Here is a 21,805-nt window from a genome sequence, read left to right on the forward strand (position 1 = left end):
GATGCACTACATGGGCAGCATCACGGTGCTCTTATGGTGCTGCATCCAGATGATACAATGCCAAAGGAGCACTGAAAAGGGGTGGCGCTGGTGGCTATGGTGCCCTTTCCACAGTGCAGAAAGGATGCACTACATGGGCAGCATCACGGTGCTCTTATGGTGCTGCATCCAGATGATACAATGCCAAAGGAGCACTGAAAAGGGGTGGCGCTGGTGGCTATGGTGCCCTTTCCACAGTGCAGAAAGGAGCGGCTTTTTTGAGCTGCAGAAAAGCCAAATCGGGAATGCAGCATGTGGTTGCTGAGGCCCAGGAACTTGGCTAGGATTTTAGGAAGGGGGGAGGGGGTCCAGACTAAGTGCCACCATTATAATGGGGCTTGGGTGCAGTGGCGCAGCAGCTCACACCATTCATTTTTCTAATGGAAGGGGGGGGGGTCCGGACCCCAAAAACCCCCCCCCCCCCTTGGCTACGTCCCTGCGCGGCCCCGATCTAGTGAGGAAAGAGGTGGCTGCAGGTTACGGTCTGTACAGCCCCTAAGTCGACCTGGGATTTTGCTGTCCATTTTTGGGCATACATTTTTTGGCTTATAGATGAGTATATACGATACATACAAAAGCAAATGTGGTCATCTTACTTTAATCCCCAGTTCATGCATTACTGGCCCCTCCCTGAGATGTGATCCCATGTGGCTTTTGTGGCATCTGACTAATACAACAAATGGCTTGGGTGGATGAAGAGGGTCCTGACATCATTGCCATGGAGGTGTGGTGCTAGCAAGGAATGTCCCATTATCCTGATGTGTATGGCATGAGATACTGCCACAGGGGAACTGCAACCACATGGCATCAATAGTATATGAACCCATCCTTAGTCTAAATGGGATAATGGAGGGTAACAGCCACAAATAGCTTCTGTTCTTGCAAACAGCTCATCTTTGTAGTTTGTCCTTGAGATAAAGATGTACTCCTTGGGCTTGTTGAAGGAGAAACATTGCCTAATGTAATGCTAAAGAAAGACTATGCACTGTGACAGGGATTTATAGTATCACAATGATACAGGGTAACAGGGAAAATGACCAAGCTTTGTAAAGCAGCCTGGCTCTGACTGCCCTTGTGTCCATTAATTATTAAGTGTCTGGCTTCAGGCCCCATCAGTCTTAATGAGACAAGTCCTCCAGCTATACAGTGCCAAACACAAGAGTGTAATTTACACCTTCTCTCTCTTGACAAGGTTTCTAAATTAGCCACGACACTGAAAGAATTGCCAGAGCACACCCAGACTGATTGGTATTACATTTGGACAAAAACAGGAGGGATGGAGATGCCAGGCTATGAACTTCACATTAAAATTGAACACCTTTAAAAAACCAGAGCCGAATCACTTTGAATGTTACTCAGACGTGTGGCAGTTCTTACCAGCCACAACGGCAGAGCATACATTGCTTTTTTTGGCAGTGAGTGCACTGTGATGTTGCGCCTGCACTGAGCCCTCAGGGAGGGACTTGGGAAGCACTATAGCTCTGTGGTAGACTAATGCGTTTCATGCAGAAGATCCCAAAGCCAATCCCTGGCATCCTCAGTTTTAATAGGATGAGGACTTAGGTAAAGGAAAGACCTCCTTCAGAGACTGTGGAGAACTGGGCTATATGGAGGAAGAGAAGATAACTTTGTGTGCTATTGCCTATAGTAGGTCGTATGCACCAGCCAATTACAACATCTACTTGTTCCTGGGAAGTTGAGTTTCGCACCTGAACAGGTCATGGCACATCCCTGCCTAGGCCAGTATGCCCCAAAGCAGTGCCTTCCAGTCACTTTGGACTACAGCTTCCATCATTATTTTTGTGATAAATAGAAGCTACTGTATAATTTAAAACAACCCCTACTTGCAAGTGAAACATATTCATAACATAGTACAGTATTCTGGCCCTTGCAAGAAGTATACAAACTCAATACTTAAAAATGACTTTAATGACTAGTACCACTGTTTGTATTTGCTGTGGGTATGGTTAGCATCAAAACACCCTATCATCCAGTCCTACAAACTTCTTCCATTTTATATTACATATGCCTACAAGGCAACACTTCAAATTAGCTCTTTAAAAAATCAAAGGAAAGCTTTCTGCTGTTATTTATGTGGGGCACAGCAAACATGGAATAGAAATATAAGAAACCACACCACATAGACAAGCAGGCTATTTGCCTATCTGACTTTGTCTCTTCTGACAGTGGCTCACTGGGTTTTCAAAGCACAACCTGCATTGCTTAACTGGAACTGTAATTGAGACCTTTTGTATGCAACTGAACTATGATTCTTCTGTTAAGACAATTATTATCCAGAGAGTGTTTAAAGTTACCCTTTGGGACTACTGCACCCAGAATCATTCAAGCACTAAAGCAATGTTGGTTATGGGATTCTGGAAGGTGTAGCCCACTTTTACAAGCTTTGCTGTACTTAACTCCAGCAGGCCAAGGTCCTGCCTAATCCTAGCTGAAAGGGGTGGTCCAACAGCAGCATTTTCCAGCTCTGCTACCTTGTGTCTTTTCTGAGGAACTGCTGTTTCAACAGCTTTCTGTCAGCTAGTCATCCAAATACATCAGCATGCTCATTTGGCTGGGGGCCCATCTTTCATGCACAGGAACTAGAACTTTGATTAGAAAGGGGGAAAGGAAATTACACTCAACAGTTGAATTTCCCATGGGAGTCAATCTAGAGAAACTGCAGGAGGGTGGTGGTTTTTATCTACAAGTGACATTTGGGCACTGTCAAACTGGTGTGGAGGTGTGTTCATTTGTCTTAATGCACTGTTAGTTCCAACTGCATGACCACCTTGCTACCTGCATTTGACTCATCATCCCATGATAAACTATTGGGAAAGCTGGTTGCCCTGATCCACTACTTACAATCCACATGCAAAGGAAGATTTCAATGCAAGCCTTTCCTTGTTGGGTGCAACCGCCATGCACACAAGAGCAAGGCACTGGAGAGAAGCCTCCATTTCAACACCTAGACCCACATGTGTGTCAACCTGTGTTCATTTCCACACATCTCCCACCAGAGAAGTGGACACTGTCATTTGTAACAATGTCTATTGCTGGGGGTGGGGTGAATACAGCCTCATTTTGCCACTCTGCTTCTCCCTAATGCTTCACTACCATAAATACGACTGTCTGCATAAACAGGTGCAGAAAGGAAGCACCAAATTCAAAGTCCTGTACAGACAACTGAACTTTGTTGTACAGCTTTTTGCACCATTTATTTGGATCAGTGGATTAGAGGCAAGCTAACTGGAGTACAGAGTACACACATGCACACAGACATCAGGAGTGCACAATTTCCAGCCTTTCAGATATTGTTGGATTAGAAGTTTCCTAATTTCTTGCTAATGGCTCAGCTGGCTAAAACCAACAGGAGCTACAATCTAAGAACATCTGGAGGCTACAAATTGCCCCCTTTGCCCTAAGTAGGTATTTATGAAAATAACAGTAAAAACCTTTTGCTCTGAATCCTCCTGGTTCACCACACTAGCATAGACACAGGTACACAAGCAATTGCACTTTCTCAGCGGTAAATCTGCCAGTCCGCTATGCAACCAGTCTTTCCACAAGCACACATAGAGTCCTTGCAAACATATCTGATTTAGCATATGGGGTGCTAACTGACTCTTTTCCCATGGATGAACTCCAAGTCATGCTGCTGAACTGTACAATTGGGGAGTTCATTGTTAACTCTGCTGGTGTACTGTATATTTATGCTACGTTAAAGGCATATAAGATATTTGCCCCAGTATAGCATTTAAGCATGCCATATATACTTTCTATTACTTTTAACAAGCCAGTAAGGTAGTCCATATTCTGTTCCCCTCTTGCAAATGGTGAGAAGGAGGTGGATGAGAATGCAAGAGAGTGACACCAGGTGAGTTCATGGGAAAAGTCAGATTCTACCTAGCACTAGCCATAAAACCAATGGCAGCGTTTGGACAAATCAGGAGCAGGCCAGTCTTATGCACATTTATTCCGTGAAAAACCCACTGGCTTTGATCCCAAGAAAATGTGTTCAGGATTCTTTCTGTCTTCTAGCTGCAAGATACTGGTGACATGCCCACGCTGTTCATGAGGCCAGCAAGATAAAAACATCTTTTACTTGCTCTATACTGTTTACAGAGATGTTTTCTGAGATGTTCAGCAACTGTAGCCCTGAGAAACATCACTGAAAATAACAAGATTATATAGTTTTTGAACTTCTAACACACAGTTTGCCTGAATATGACCTTTTGAATTGCTCTTCAATTTTATGACAGATGAAATTTGATGGCAAAACACATCGTAAAGCACTTACGATACTGTAATATGCCTTTCATGGTCTTAATTCATGACTTATGTTGGCATAGAAAGATCAGAGTATTTTACAATTGATTTGCATACTAGAAAACTCTCTTTTCTGCTTGGATGCTTCTACGTTTCACTTTTAAAAGTGATGAACTGCAATTCATGGCATACTTTAATTTTTGTTGCTTAACAAACAAAACTGAATCCAGGTCATTGTTACACTGAGTCAGAAGAGAAAAAATTATATTCTAAACAATTTCCAGCAGGACTGCAAGAATGGGTTTTGGAAGTCAAAGCTGGCTTTCTCTGCAACAGATGTAGTGGGTGTCTTTGAATGAGAGATTAACCTTTTGGCCTCAGTTCTCAACTGGTAAAATGGGAATAACTGTGGAATACTTCAAAAGTCTCTTGTGAGATCAAACAATATGAAGAGCTTAAAATACTTCGGACACTGTGAGATATTGGGTTCTCCTACTGATATCAGCTGGATAAATATAAAATACAGACTAATTTAAACTACTATCTTTATTGATGCTCCTGCTCGTGAAAGATACATTTTAAGAGTAAATATTGTATTGGCTAAAAATCCAGCAGCTTTCTGAAAAACAGACCATGAAAGAAGGGGGAAGGAAACTGCTTATCAATCTTGTTTCATATCAGAAACAGAAATTATTCCTTGTGAGAGGACAACTTGATGTAAACATGAGAAACAATTAGGAAACACAAGTCACACTAAAATGTACTTACGTTTCAAAATATTTCTTCTTTCTAGCTCTTCAACAGCGGGTCTTTGGCTCAGTCGCCTGCGGAAAAAAATCAAGATGACGTTTTGTACCATTGTCTCTTTGATTTTTGGCTTTTTGGCTATTGGAGGTATTTCAGGGTTTGTTTGTTTAATTTTTTTAGTTTTTCTTGCCAAAGTCTACTTAGTCCTGAGAGCAAAAGAGCTGGCTTGTGGGTCAGCTCACAAGCAGTAATCAAAATCACACAAGCTTTTTGCCACTCTGCTCTTTTCCATTCCAAAGATCAGCTCCTATTTCCAGAGAGAGAAAAGTTCTTTGCATGTAGACACCCCTTTCCCTACAGTTTGTCCCACTAACACAGATTCATCTTCTCTGCTCTCAGAAGAACAGCTGCAAAATGCCAGTAGTACTCTTAGTACTCTTCAGACAGCCCAGATTCTGGAGATGCTGCTATTCAGAATTATAAAAACGTCTTGCTTGCAAATTTCTTCTGCAGCTGCTCCTCTGGAGTCTCTGGAAGCCCCACGTTTTTTATCTTGTCTAGGATCACCAATGATACATCCTGACAGCATTTAGCCTGAGCAGAAAATACTACAGCTTCAGTGTGCAGGTGGTTCCTCGACTGAAACTATGACAGCAGAGCCTGCTAGCACGCTGAATATAATAGCATGCTGCCGTGTGTGTGTGTGTTTGGTTGTGTGAGTGTGTATGTGTAGCTGCTTAGAGCATCACGAAGCATCCCCTTGGAGTCTGATGCCTCCCCCTTTACTAGAGCTGCTTCAGGATTGATTCTGAGAGATCAGATGATTACAGCCATAGCCATTGGATCTTGCATCCTAAATGAGACTTCCCCCAAGAGATACGCTCACTTGCTTATATCTCTCTTGAAAATCTCACAGGATAATTGTCCGCCCCCACACAGGCATTCATAGATACTTTATTGCTAGTTTTTGAAACACAGCTCATAGATGTTGCTACTAAATTAATAAAGAAATACATCCAGAATGAGAATGAGAAAGGGCACAGATTTTGCCAAACACTAAGATTTTCCTCTCTCTAGTTTTCAGATAACAAGAAGTCTACTGCAAAGAAGGTTGCAGAGCTTGCAAAACGAGAAATATATTTTTGTCTTGTGGTTTTCATACCAAATAAGCTTCCATGCAACAGAATATCACAGTTACTATGGATAAATAAAGGGGAGCATTACTAAATGGCATTGCAGAAGGGTCTCTGTTAAAGGGACAGATTATCCAGTGTTAATGTTGAAATGAAAATGGAAGGAAAGAGCAGAAAGAGATATCATCGTAATACTATAACATACGTATTCATCGAGATGATTTATATACAGGATTCATTTAATTTGCATAGAATGGGTTGGATCCAGACTTTCAATTGGCAGACTTTCAATTGGACAGAAATAAAATCTGTTAATCTCACCTTTACCCAATCTGGCCTTTGGCCAATCTGTCCCTAGGGGTGCGGGACTGACTAGAGCAGTTTAAGTGGCAGTGAATGAGCTGCATAGACAAGGAAGCTCATTCTAATAGAGAATCTATCAACCTTGGGTAAGTGACCATTCTTTTATGTTTTAGGATCTGGATGATTCACATTGCTGAAGGTATTTGTCTTTTGAAATGGCCTCACTCCATTATGTACACATTTACTGTCCTCGTCCCTGTTGGGAATGACAGTTAAGAGAGATTTTCCAGCTCACATTCTCATTGGAAATGAATTCTCCCTGACAATATACAGTAGCTCTAGTCAAACGCATGCCTCCTCAATTACTCATGAATCTGAATGGGATCCCTGCACTATTTTTGTCAGCATCAAGGTAATTGCCCATGGGCCACACAGCCCCTGCCAATTCTTGTGTCCCCTGCTGCACTCCTGGATTGGCTGCTGTTCTGCCAAATTTCAGCAGCCCAACAGTGAGGAAATCTCGCAGTTGCACTTTATAACAAGCGTGCACCTGGTTGTGAATTGCACCTTCAGCAGTGAAATTAGAAGTGAAATTCAGCCTTCTAACATGTGCATGCTGCATGCTTCGAAGTGAAACTGTGTTTTAGAACAAGAGAAACATTGGCATTCCCTCTATGGCATAGTCACAGTTTCAGAAGCAGTGGTGGGGTATGGGTGCTGCCCCTGGTGGGCAATGCAGACTGGGCAATGCAGCTGGGCAATGCCTTCATATCTCTTCTCCCATGAGAGGGCTTTTCTCAGGTGGGGAGTTCTGATGTATATCATAGGGAAACAAAGAATATTTCCTCAGTGAGAAACCATGTTTTGTCATATCTTGGTACAAAACTGTTCTGAATTTTATTTATTTATTTATTTATTTATTTGCATTTTACAGTCAGCCTTCCATATCCACAGATATTTTTATCCACTGATTGAAGCAACCATGGCTTGAAATATTTTTAAAATATATAAATTTCAAAAAGCAAACCTTGATTTTCCCATTTTATATAACACGCACCATTTTACTATGCCACTGCATATAATGGGACTTGAGCATCCAAGGATTTTGGTATCCACGGGTGTGTGTCTGAGAACCAAACCCCAGCAGATACCAAAGGCCCACTGTACAGCCCTTGTGCTCTTGTGCTCATTGACTGTGTTTCCATGCAAGAATATATATATATGGAAAGTTGGTGTATTGCACAAAATACAAATAAAATAAAATAAAATATTGCACTCATTTTGCAAAGATGTTTTGAAGTGGAAATCTATGAGTGGAAAATTTGCAAAAATTCATAATCCTACCAAGTGCAGAGGAAACACAGTATACATAGAATGGTTTCCACAGATCACCCCTGCATGTCACTGTATACAAAAGAAAGAGGACATCCCTCTGTACAGAAAGGGACTGAGATGTATAGAACAGTTTCCTTGAACAGGAGTACAGTCACCCTTCCAAGTCTACAGACTTGAAATGCATGGATTTGGAAATTTGCAGAGGGGTGACCACTATAAATCTGAATGGGGCCCATGCCCCTAGCGTGCACCCCTCATGCACACGCCCCATTCTAGCCTATGGGCTTGAATATGCACGAGATTTTGAACTCACAAGGGGGTCCGGAAGAGATCCCCCGCAAGTTCAAATTGGCAACTGTATATTTGATGACATTCAGAAATGAGAAAAATGTCTTTTTTGGAGCAGGGGTTGTTCCAGGGAAATATTAGCTTCAACCAAAAGCAGAAGCTTAAAGGATTTGTACATGGGTATGTATAACTACTGAACCTCTCTATATAGCAGTGATGGTGAACCTTTTAGAGACGGAGTGCCCAACTCAATGGCATTCCCACACTGCGTGTCACCTGGTGCTGGGAGGGCAGGACTTCCAGGGGGTGCGACCTCTGGGGTGGGAATTCCCCAGAGACAGAGACTTTCAGGGGTGGGACTTCCCCAGAGACAGTTAAAGGCATAGGAGGGCAGGGGAAGAGGAGGAACAGGTGTGTGCCTGTTCCTCCTCTTCTTCTGTGCTCCCATGTCTTCAACTGTCTCCACATGCCCTCAGAGATGGCTTCGTATGCCAGGGAGGGCATGTGTGCCATAGGTTCACCACCACAGGTACAGCTCATATACCCATGTGCAAATCCTTTAAGCTTCTGCTACAGGTAAGTGTTTATTCCAGTAATTACAATATCTAGTGGTGGCATGCATGTGTAAATAAATTACTAGAGATAACTGCACCACACAGATAACTTTTACAACACCTCCTACACAATGCTTGCAAAAAATACTGGCTGATATGTTTGTTTAAAGTAGTTCCGGGTGAAAAGTTTCACCCTGAATTTGGGGGGGGGGGGGGGGATTGTCAGCAGAAGTACTTCTTTCCTTCCATTTTTCAACAATGAGAATAGTATTTGAGGGGATAAATCAAACGTCTGTTCTGTCTCACATTTACATTGTGTTAATGGCTACATTGGCCTCTAGTCTCTGCATTTAGATTTCACTCTCTAAATCTGTCAACAATTGGTCAGGACTTATTGTCTGTTATTTTGCACAGACCAGTTGTTCTCAGATAGAATTTCTATCTCAGTTTAGACCAGTGCTTCTCAATTATTTTCTGTCATGGCCCCCCTAGGAAGAAGAAAACATTTTACGCCCCCCATGCAACTGTAAATAGTATCATTTTTCTATAAAATTGTTATAAGTACACCTCTGCATAACAGAGCCTCGCGCCCCCCTTTTCGGAGCCTCGCGCCCCCCCGGGGGGCCCGCCCCACTATTTGAGAAAGGCTGGTTTAGACCAATTTTATTCATGAGAAGTAATGTCTCTGACTTGGCTGTTCTCCATCTTAAGATGTAACCTGGCCAGAGTGGCCTCTTGTCTTTTTATTTGCTACATAAATACCAAATGCTTGGTGGTTGATAGTGCAACTGGTACCCATTATCAAATATGAGAATTGGAGCATCTTGTATCACCCAGACACCGAACCAAACTTTAAGTTCCCCAATACATGATATGCTGTACAAAATGAGACTCCTGGGAACTTTAGCAAAGGCTGCTGATCCTGTTTCTATGGTTGAGCAAGGGCACTTGATCAGGCTCCATGTTTGTTGTTGTTATATGCCTCCAAGTCGTTTCCAACTTATGAAGACCCTACAGTGAACCTTTCATTATGTTTTCTTGGCAAGTTTCTTCAGAGGGGGTTTACCCTTGTCATTCTCTGAGGCTGAGAGAGTGTGACTTGCCCAAGGTCACCCAGTGGGTTTACATGGTCAAGCCAGGATTCGAACCCTGGTCTCCAGAGTCATAGTCCAATGCTCAAACCACTACACTACACTGGCTCCAGTGTACCCTATGATAAATCAATGGTTGGGATCTGGAGCTCATTTGGGAGCCTCTGGCTGTCCCTGTGCACTAGGGGATAGGCACTACGTCAAGAAGTACTGAACACCTCCTTGTACAACCTCTCAAAAAGTACTTGTGCTTGCATAACTGCAGGCATCCCTAGCACAAGCCATAAACAGAATGCTGCCTTCACCTCCAGCAAGTGGCCACCATTACCACCATCACACTCCACAATGAAGATCTTTCAAACCCCAGTTCTGAATGCTTCATTGGAGAGAATACTATGCTTTGCCCAATCTCTAAAAGCTGACAGTGACTTATGCTGCAAGCTTATCTCCAAATCAAAGGGACACACAACCCGTTGTTCACATTGCCCTCACTCACTCAATTTTAAACAGTCCCTTCTACTGTGTATAGGTTTCCTCAGAAGCTTTACATTAGATTACAAAGGCTATATAAACAGGATTGGGAGGTGTGCACTATCAGGAGGGGAATTAAATGCCTGTCTAAGAATATGGTTGGGATAAAAGCAGAACTAGGAGTATATATGAATATTAAAGCTTTGTGTATTAACATTGTGAGCTTCAGATTTCTTATTTTGAAACCCAGAGAGTTTCAATTATTATTTTCCACAAAGTAAACACAGTGTTTATGCAACAAATACAGAGAATGTCTTGCAGCAGATGTATATCTATCTCATCTTTTTCAGCATCCCCAAACACCAACCATAAAGAAGTAAAGTGGGTCATTTTTCCACATGTGAAGTGGAAAACAATTCAACCCCCCCTCCCCCCCACTGTCCCTTATCCTACAAGCAAATCCCCTTTGGCACAGCAAGCATCCAAGCCTGGGATTTGAAGTTTATGAACATGTCCCTGCATGCTAAATCCAAAGACATGATTTACTCAAATAGCCATGGTAGAATGTACATATTAAAGCCCAGTTAATTGTCTAAGCCACTGATCTGAAAATCGTTTAGTTCCATTTTCTTTGCATTTCTCACAATCTCACCAGTATTCCTATCCCATCCTAGGTTCATATTAGTTTGTGAGCCTATTAAAAAATAATGGTTGCGTGTAAATAGCTGAATACTTTGGTATCCACTTTTCATAATATAGAAATGCTTTACAGATTTTTTTTCCCCTAATCTATGCTTTGAATGTATTCCCACATGACAAATGTGTGGTTATGTACCTTTTCCAAATATGCATGTCTGTTCATATGCATTTTCATGCATACAAAGTTTAAAAATACAGTAGAAAAGAATCTGATACTTTTGATGATGGAGCTCCACAGAAATGTGGGCATTTCCCCTAACAATCTCTCTTGAATTGGACAGATTTATCCATGCACTGGATAAATTTATTTTTCAAAAAACACCATTGTTAATAAGAATTTATTTTCCTTTCCTAGTCTAAACTGTATACACAATTTCTACACCATACAATTATATGTGCCACTCCTTTGGTAGCCAATGGAAAGCAAGGTCGAGTCTACAGAAGTGTTCGAGGAAGGACCATAGCTTTATAGGTGAACATATTTTTCACACAAAAGATCTGAGATTCAGGTCCTGGTATCTCCAGATGAGGCAAATCCTGCTTGAAACCTTGGATAACTGCTGCCGGTCATTGTAAAAAATACTGTGCTAGAAGAACCACATTCATTTCTCCTCCCAGTCTTGAGTCTAAGGAAGCATCAGTTCAACCATGTGTGAGTCAAATTACAGAAGACAGCTGGATCAAAATTAGAAGTATATTAGTCTTCCAGCACTTAGATTCCGACAGAGCTTCATGCCTGAACAATTAGCCTTCCAAATGAAGCGTGTTTACCTCTCAACGACCAAATACAAAGCGAGGTGGGCTAATGTGTAAGAAGCAAACTTATGCCAGGACAAACAGATGTTATTATCATATAACAGAACTTCACCTATATATGTGGAGCTGACTATCTCATGCACTATTTCCAATTGTCCAAATCTGGCAGTCACTAATCCCAATTAATCCTCTGTCATCCCACTTGTTCAGATGCTTTTAAAATATCCCAGTTTCTCTCTCTTTCTCCCATGCTCCCTCTTTCTGCTCAGCTTACTTCAGTTGCTGCAAACCAAGTTCACTCAATTAACTCAGTGGGGTAAAGGAATGGGGTGTCTTGCATTTCCCAGTTGGCTCAGGCTGCAGCGTCTCCTACTTTGTTCTTCTACATTAATAACTTTTGTCATCTCGACCACATTCTCATGGGTTACAGGCATCCTGGTGTTCATCTGTGAAATGCTGAAGGGTATGCTCATGTAGCTTTATCCTAAATAGGCATGGATACCCATGTCACTGAGTGAGGATTCCCTAACTGTACTGCAATCTCTTCTTTTGTCCCAATGTCAAATCATCACAGAACATTTTGGGGACAGCAGAGACAGGAGCTTAGAATGATTAGGCCTAAACACAGAATGTTGTGTTAGAATTTTAAAATGGTGGAATGGGCTGTACCACATCAGGTGACAGATGCAAAGCATAACAACAACAACAATAATACAGCTACTACAATGTGGGCTGAGCTAGGCTAGAATGTTTCTTCTTGGTGTCCTTGCTTTCCCTGTTTTTGTTTTTTATTTGCAAGGATTATTTTTTTAGATGGGATGAACTAGGGACAGTTTTCTCCACTGCCTTATTTGGCTACATTTGCAGATGGTTCACACAAAGCTAACACAAATTGGCCCAAAGTGCAAATTTACAATCCACAAGTGTCCATTATTCGTCATTCCCTCTCATGACAAACTGAAGTGGTTGAGTGCTTATCAATTTGGAAGTGAAATCAGGACACCCAAAAACAGAGAAGTGGTTTCTATATACTCTGAAGATTCCATAATATTCTCAGATATAAAGACAGATAATTGCACCTCAAAGTCATACTCATCAACACCATGATATTTCTGATTTCTATGTATGTTTGTGTAAGCAGAACAATGAAGAAAACTGACAGTGGTGCAAATTGTTCAAAAGATGCAACTGGAGGCATTTTATGGATACAATGGACTATCAGAAAAATAGGTAAGTGAGTTCAAGAGCAAATCAAGCCTGACTTTTCACTACAAACCAAAATGACTATCATACTTAGGGTACGTGAGAAAGCACTGGAAAAGGCAAATTGTGCTGGAAACTGTTGAAGGTAGCAGGAAAAAAAGACTGGATTACAGACAGATTGACTCAATAAAAGAAGCTGCAGTTCTGAGTTTGCAAAACCTAAGCAGGACTTTTAATAATAGGGTGGAATCCTACTGGGGAACATGCATTTTTGTAAGTGGGCTTATATCTACATGAAGTAGAATTGAGTAGCTCCATAATGTCCATATCCAGGAAAGAGTTGCATTACTATGTAGCTGTATCACATTACTATGTAGGGGAACCAGCAAAGTGACCGGTGAGTATCTGGACCAATGTACAATAGCCTGTTGCATCAACACAACAGGATTGTTGTGCACGAGGACACCGATTAGGGTGTGCTATAGCTCTTCAGAATACTCTCAGCAATGTTCTGTTACACATCTTTGCAATTCACTAACAGGATTTCTTAGCAACCCTGCTATGGAGCTAAGTATACTTAATGTTGCATAAAGTGCACTGTGACAGAGGACTCCAACAAGGAACTTTTAGAGATCTCACATTCACAGGGTCACCATAAGTAAGCATGATGGCACACAAAAAAATCTCTAAGTATGCAGAAGGTGGCAGTTACATATAGTAAAAGAAAAGAAAATCAATGTTATTTTAAAAAACATGCAAATGGCCCAACAAAGACAACTGAGCCTCCACAATGTTTGGAATGCTGAAGTGTTCATTTAAAGAAAAACAAAAGGAGGTGGGGGGGGGGGGGGTCAGAAAAGAGAGCTAGGCTTTTGAGACTCCTAACAACTCATGAAAAATACCCTGGGATTAGATAATGTGACTGTGTGGTTGAGAAATAGCTCCTCTCCCTACATTTATTTATGGGAATTTCAAGAGGATACGACTTTAAAAAGCTCACATTCAGGAAAGGCAGCCCTCAAACTCAAGTTTTCAAGAATAACAACAATAAAATAATCAGTTTTTTTAAAAAAAGTTTTCATTTAATGACAGACAGTTGACACTCCCCCCTTCTGCCCCCGAAAGTGAATTTCAAAGCTTGGGAACAGCCACCAATAAGCCCTCTTTTGGCTTCTTACAAGATGTGTCTGAGAGTGCTGGGCCTGAGAGAAAGGCCTTCGCCAAGAAGCTCAGTCCAGTAAGGATATGTCCTTCAGATATGAAAGATATGGTCCTTCAGATAGTCTGAAACTATGACATATGTCCATGTAGCCCAGCATACTTTCCCTGGTAGAAGCTCTGCAACAACTCAAAAGATATTGTTACATGATCCATTTAGCACAGTAAGGGAAGGGAGGAGCATCCTCCCCTCTTCCAACATGACTACCATTTCATTGCCAACCACTTGTCCTATTTCTACAGTGAGACCTATAACCCCATCTTGTATTGCAGATGTTGCACCAAGGAACAGGTTGGACTACATGACCTCAAAAGTCTCTTCCACTTTTATGATCCAATGAACCTGATACCAAGAGAAGATGTCCTCCCATTGCAGATGGTACTCTCAAAGGAGAAGATTTCCCCAGGATTTCAGCAAACTCGACAGTTAGCAAGTCCTGATGTTGGGCCCTGCTGATGCAATTTTTTGAAAAAATGCACATGAAATACAAAGAGAACTTTAAATGCCAGTTAGTGCTCAAAATTACTGCATGCGATGTGGAGAGAAGTGGAAAACATCTTCAAGAAGGGCTGGTGGCTGAATTATGGTTATTATGATAGCACACCTCAGCTAGCATATATAGATTGAACAAACTGCTATATTTTTTTCCCATTGGTTCAGTGAGGATTATTCTCTAGGCTCAGTAAACAAGGGACTGTCCCTGAACTACTCAGCGTTCAGTGTAGAACATGCTGTACTCACTGTTGATTCCCACTCCCCCCCCACAAGATAAATAGAGTGAAAGAGGGAAAAAAGAGAGGAGGGCAAGTGGGGAGCCAGAAACAAAAAGAGAGTGAAAATATTCCCATTGTTCTCATGTTTACAGCCCCTGCCCTTTGAGATCAGCATGCTTCCCAAAAGCAAAGGATCATGGCCAGTTAAGAGAGAGAAAGCAATAGCCCTCTCCCCACTATAGAGAAATGTAGCCATGGCACTGAAAAGGATTCCTTTTCTGTTTAAGAGAAAGAGTGTGGGCAAGGCAAATACATTGATATAAGCTAACCATATTTCCATCAGTACATTTTCTTTAAGCTGATGTCTATGATAAAAGGGAATTCATCCATGGATAAAGTCGTGAGATCTTTAGAATATGGAACAATGGAAAGAGAATATTAACTTTTCCAGACTTGGGAGTATAAGGTCTTTCAGCAAGACTAAGGGCACACAGGATCCAGCCATGCTAACCTAAACACTAAACTCTATGTCACAGGGATGTAATTTAAAAGAACACGTGGGTCTACAAATATCACAGATTTTCCCAATATAAAATGTAAACACTGTAATACAGCCAATCAAAAAGGTGTGACCAATGAATGCATCCACATCATATGATACAGAGAAACATTATCAATACCATATAACCAATGTTTACCTGAAGTAGATGCTTGGATCCTATGTATTTTGTTGTTATATGCCATCAAGTCAACTTTGACTTAGGACAAGACCTCCAAGAGCTGCTCTGCTCAGGTCTTGCAAACTCAGGGCCATGATTTCCCTGTTTGAATCAATCTACCTGTAGTGCAGTCCCCCTCTTTACCTAATCCTATGTATTTCCCTACTTTTTGCTTCTTTCCCCCACCCCTTTCCTTGTAATCTTTTTTTAAACAAAACAAAACCATGCACACACATGTATGCAGGGGTAAGAATGCATTATGAACTGCAAACCAAGTGCCATCACCAAATGCAGGCTGCTGTGGTTACTCTTAGGGTAGAATCAGATAGGCCTTCCCTGTAATACTGAGTAAGGGACACATGGAACCTGTGGAAACAAAACAAAGAACTATCCTTTGGCAGTGTGGAGTCTTCCTGCTTGAGATGGCAATTTTCTGCCCTCCTCATTTCCTGGATGCTCCATTCCATTCCTCCTTTCCCTGCTTTTCTTTTTATTCCCTCCATTCAATCAGCATTCCATTCCTCTTAAATATATCCATTCCTCCTCAGGGAGGAGTGTAGTTCTTTAAAGCCCCAAGGATTCCTTAGCCTGATTATTCCCATCTACCCCCTTAAGTGTGCATACAGCATGCCATTTTGGCTATGTAAGAACTGGTCCACAGTTATTACATAGAGAATGAGTATGTTATTAGTAGATATGAAAATGCAAGGTGACATGCATTTCCCCCATTCCCTTTACTGACTGACAATGGGAAAACTGCAATGAGGCAATAGGTGATGATCATATCAAGGATTTCTGAAAAAAAATATCCCAGTTTGAGATTGAAGACTTGACTGAGATGTTGTACTTAAGGGAGGCAATGGTGTCACATTTACTTTTGTCCTAACACCACACACACACACACACACACACACACACAGCGCTACTGCAGCAGCAGCTTCTGGCTTTACTTCTGTAAACTGGAGATGCATCATTTCTACTTAAATATAATTGTTTGTTCTTTGAACAACTTGGTTGGTGGCCAGAACATACAATAAATCAATTTGCTTTTAAAGTGGGGTTTTTTGTGACCTTTGGTAGATGGAAAAAAAAAACTTGAAACATCCAAATGTATGTTTACCCTCTCCCTTAACTGGTGTTAGACTATTAAATATATAAAATAATGGTTTCTTTAATTCTGGTGAAGCCACATGGTGCTTAGTTAATTAATCCCAAACTTCCTCAACTTGTTTTTACTATGGCCTTCACAATTTTCTGAAAGTAGGAGGCAGTACAGTAAGTGCCGGCATCAGGAGAGCACGGGGGCATGGTGTTTGCACAATGCATGGCTCCATGCCACCTAAATGCTGGAGTCATGCCCACTACCTGACTGTATAGCAGGTGGCATTGTGGTGCTTCTCTGGTGTGGCATTCACATGCAGCATGCCAAAAGGAGTGCTGAAAAGTGCTGCCACAGTGCCAAGGGTGCCCTTTCCCTAGAAAAACACGAGATTGGGGCCATGGAGTGCAGTTGCTGTGGCTCCGATCCAGCGCTGAAGAGGGCAGCCCACATCTGTTCTGCCCCTAAATGCTTAGGTCACTCTCAGATATTAAACTTTCAGAGTTACTCCCATCCTTATTGTTTTTAAATGGTAATCATAGTGTGGAGTAGTGCTTTAGACAATGGATTAGAGATGTGAGAGACAAAGACTGAAATTATTCCTCAGCCATGAAGCTCACTGGCTCTTGCTTTGCTTAGTTCATGTGATTGTTGTGAGAATAAGTAAAAAAATGTAAAGCATTTTTTCCTACAGTGAAAAGGGCCAATAGGAAGTTCAGCTTCCATCTATCAACACTGTGGAAAATGTGATTCTATACAGAAAGTTCAGATATGAGATACTGAGGCGGGGTACAGACCGCCGCTTTGCGGCGGTCTGCCGCCGCCGCCAGTAGGTCCGCAGGGGAGCCGGAGCCTTCACACGGCCCGACTCCCGCGCGGACCGAAAAAGAAGCTCCAAAATGGAGCTTCTTTTAAAGTCGCGTTTGCGACGTAGCGAGGCGCCAGGGGCGCACTCGCTACGTCACAAGCGGCGCGACACGTCTGGACGCTGTGCGTCCAGTACGTAAAGATGGCGGCGCCCATGTAGAAGGGGCGCCGCCATCTTGTACGTATACAATACGTACTAGGGTTAGGGGGGTGCGGAAGCAACGCCCCTTCCTAACCCTAGTACGTATTGTATACGTACTAAATGGCGGTGTGTATCCCGCCACAATAATCAACTATTCAAATTGTTTCTTAATATCCCTAACAGGCCTTTGACAAAGTTCACCATTATATTCTTGCAAACAAGCTTGTAAAATGTGGGCTAGACAAGGCAACTGTTACATGGATTTGTAATTGGTTGACTGGCCGAACCCAAAGGGTGCTCAACAATGGCTCCTTTTCATCCTGGAGAGAAGTGACCAGTAGGGTCCCACAGGGCTCTGTCCTGGGCCCAGTGCTATTCAACATCTTTTATCAATGACTTGGAGGACAAAATTGGGGGCATACTTATCAAATTTACAGATGACACCAAACTAGGTGGAGTAGCTAAAACCCCAGAGGACAGGATCAAAATTCAAGATGACCTGAATAGACTAGAAAGCTGTACCAAAGCTAACAAAATGAAATTCAACATGGAGAAATGCAAGGTACTGCACTTAGGGTGGAAAAATGAAATGCACAGATATAGGATGGGGGACACCTGGCTGAATGAAACTACACGTGACGGGGAAAGGGATCTGGGAGTCCAAGTAGACCATAAGTTGAACATGAGTCAACAGTGCAACACAGCAGCTAAAAAGGCTAATGCAATTTGAGGCTGCATCAATAAAAGTATAGTGTCTAGATCAAGGGAAGTAATAGTGCCACTATATTCTGCTCTGGTCAGGACCCACCTGGAATATTGTGTCCAGTTCTGGGCACCACAATTCAGAAAGGATGTGGACAAACTGGAGCGTGTCCAAAGGACAGCGACTAAAATGGTGAAGAGTCTGGAAGTCATGCCCTATGAGGAATGACTTAGGGAGCTGGGGATGTTTAGCCTGGAGAAGAGAAGGTTAAGAGGTGATATGATAGCCCTGTTTAAATATTTGAAGGGATGCCATATTGAGGAAGGAGCAAGCTTGTTTTCTGCTGCTCCAGAGACTAGGACCCAGAACAATGGATGCAAGCTACAGCAAAAGAGATTCCACCTCAACATTAGGAAGAACCTCCTGACAGTAAGGGCTGTCCAACAGTGGAACACACTCCCTCAGAGAATCTCCCTCCTTGGAGGTCTTTAAACAGAGGCTGGATGGCCATCTGTCGGGGATGCTTTGATTTGGATTTCCTGCATGGCAGGGGATTGGACTGGATGGCCCTTGCAGTCTCTTCCAACTCTATTATTCTAACAGATACAGCCCATGAAGGTTTCCTATCCAGCCCACCAGCTTTTTTCCTCAACTCCAGACTCTTATTCCTGATAGGGAGAAGCTAGTCTTACTGACAGTCAGATGATCAGAGATAAGAGCATCTCCCAGCTCAACACTGAAAACCAGACATTTTCTTGGGCCTCATTTGGAACAACACATCTATTACCAACTTGCCTTCATGGATTAGTTCGTAGGAGGCTGTGAACAGGACTTGGAAAAATTACCTTTTGGACAATAATTCCCAGAATTCTCAAACCAGTGGCAAATAATCCCCAAGCCAATGAACTGGGTGCATGTGTAGTATATTTATGTTAATGGATGTCAGTGTATGGTGTGTGAAAGTGGAATGGGCATATCCACTTGAGGCTCTTTCTCTACCTCTTGCTGGCACTCAATTGCTCAGGATAGCAGTCCCAGGATAGCAGTCTGACTTCATAAGCTATGCAAAGAAACAGTTCCCTCAAGTTGTTTCAGATATGCTGCCTGCAATATATGTTCATGAACACTGCCACTGACTTTGATTTTTTAAAGTAATTTTGGAAATTACTTTAAATCTGCATTTTCCTTTCAAATCAGTGGAAGCCAATCTGTCATATATGTGTGCTGGACACAGTTCTGAGTTTTCTTGTGCAAAGACAAGGACCTTGCAGAAGGATTTGCACAACTCTGTGTCCAAATAGGGTACAAGGAGTAGATGCTCTCACTCTCGTTTTCTCTCTGAGGCATGACTGTTCCACAAACCAATGGCAGTCCTGAGTCACATGGCACTGACAGCCCCAGCACTACAACATTTACCCCCCAAGCTCACCTGGTAAAGCTGTTGGATGTTTTTGCTATTTTTGAATGCATAGTTCCCAAACCGGGGAGCCCTTTCCCTGGGAGCACCTGCTAATTAACAACACTTTTCTCTGGTGGGCCAATATATTTGGCAACCCCCAACCTCATTTCCACATAGACATGATGTGTCTGTCAATCAAGAGGTCGATACCTCCTAGAGAGAGAAGACATTTATTTTGCTCATTTACAGGAATTAACAAACCCCAAGAGTAGTTCTGGACCTGAGTTAATAGGACTGTGCTCTTGCAGATGTGAGGGAGTGATAAACAAGCCCATTACACTGGGATCTTGATGGTTTCTTTAATCCTGTGTGCCTTCCCTGAAACAGAGGCGTGGATGCAACACATGTGTCACCAGTGCAATGAGTGTCCTCTGATGGCACCAAGTTAATAGGCACAGTACATATATTCCCACTGTGTCTGCAGTCTTCTGCATACTCACTGGGAAATCAGTGCCTTTGAAATCAATGAGACTTAAAGGCCATCTTATGCAGAGCAGTCGATCAAACGTGGAAACTGCTTTGCATCGGTCCACATGGAAGCTGTTATCACATGGCAGGCAACCTGAGTATCATGCTTTGCCATGTAGTTGGGACAAAGTCTGTAAATTTGCTTGTTTATTGTAAGATGTGTTTATTGCTTCTCAGGCTGCTAGGGCTCCTGAGACGATGGACTACAAATGAAAACCAGAAAAAATTATTTAAAAGTAAATCAAAACAAAAAAGAAATTAAAATGTTAATAATGACACCATACCACCCAACTATCCTAATTTGGCAGGGACTGTCTCAATTAATCCTCTGTTGTCCCAGTTGTCCGGCTGTTTTTAAAATGTCCCAGTTTCTCTCTCCCTCTCCCACTTTCCCTCTTTGTCCTCAGTTTAGTTTGCTGCATACTGAATTCAAAGTGCAAAATAGTTTGTACTCAATGAACTTAGCTGTGGGGAAGAACAGGTGGGACCTTGCTGTTCCCAATAGGTTCAGTCAAAAGCAAACTGCTGCACCCTCTCCTAGTTTGTGCTCTTCCTTGTGAATAATTTTTGCCATTTTGACCACACTGATGTTGCTTGGCTACACATGTCCTGGTTTTCATCTGTGAAATGCTGGAGGGTATGCAACATGTACACAGTTATAAACTACCTCAGGCCAATCCTGATTTTAAGGACCAAAGGCCATTAAAAAAACAGTACAGTCTTGGGCTGCCTTAGGAAGCTCAAAAGAGATGGAGCCAAAATACCTTTGAAATGCAGTTCCATAATCTAAGCATTACTACAGTGAAAGCAGTCTCATGTACTCACCAACCTGGTCTCTCCAGGTGGTGAGACATGCTACAGGGACTGACCTGAGGATCTCAGATTTCACACTGGCTCATCCAGGTAGAGGCCAACTCAGTTGTCTGAAAAGAAAAGTCTGTGTGGTGTTATAAAACACTGCTCCAGCCAAATGATGGTTACTGCTTGCTTGCCACAGGATAAAGCCAGCCCCATGGAATGACACAAAGCAATAGTATGGACAATTATTTTCATTAGATTTGATATGCCAAAGCCACAATTCATTGGCAGAGCCGGAGTATGGAAAAACTATTAAGTTTATCTTTTGCTTTTTAATTTAACTTGTTTTTGATCCTCCAAATTGTTTAACAGCATTTTAAAAATAACTCTGTATGTATTGTTTTTGTATTTTGTCTATTTTATTTTTAAGCTGCTTTGAGTTCCAGCTTGGGGCAGGGGAGAGGGAGATATAAATAATTAATATAGTAGAATACACTGCAATATTTTTTGTCAGTTGAGGCAAAAATCAATGTTGGTGAAACACCTTTATCTTCAAATGCACCAAAACAGAAACCTCTGGATTTATTAACACAAGAAGTGCATTTTCTGTGGAATTAAGCAGTCCATAGAATTCAAACCATTTAAAATCCCATTAAAAGACACAAGATAAAAATCAACAAGACAGCCATATGGTCTGTCAAGGAAGCTTACAGAAAGTATTCCCATAATGTCA

At 42.0% G+C, this 21,805-nt stretch overlaps 1 protein-coding gene across 6 annotated transcripts in view; it reads right to left on the reverse strand.

Moving 5' to 3' along the window:
- PHACTR3 (phosphatase and actin regulator 3) overlaps positions 1-21,805 on the reverse strand; it is a 267,248-nt gene that overhangs the window by 12,440 nt on the left and 233,003 nt on the right. For all 6 annotated transcript variants that reach the window (XM_042466347.1, XM_042466344.1, XM_042466343.1 and 3 more), the window contains one exon: positions 5,074-5,129. In XM_042466347.1, the coding sequence (XP_042322281.1) occupies positions 5,074-5,129 (56 nt within the window). The remainder of the gene's footprint in view (positions 1-5,073; positions 5,130-21,805) is intronic.

This window comes from Sceloporus undulatus, chromosome 4 (genome assembly GCF_019175285.1).
Source record: "Sceloporus undulatus isolate JIND9_A2432 ecotype Alabama chromosome 4, SceUnd_v1.1, whole genome shotgun sequence".
Classification (NCBI taxonomy): Eukaryota; Metazoa; Chordata; class Lepidosauria; order Squamata; family Phrynosomatidae; genus Sceloporus; species Sceloporus undulatus.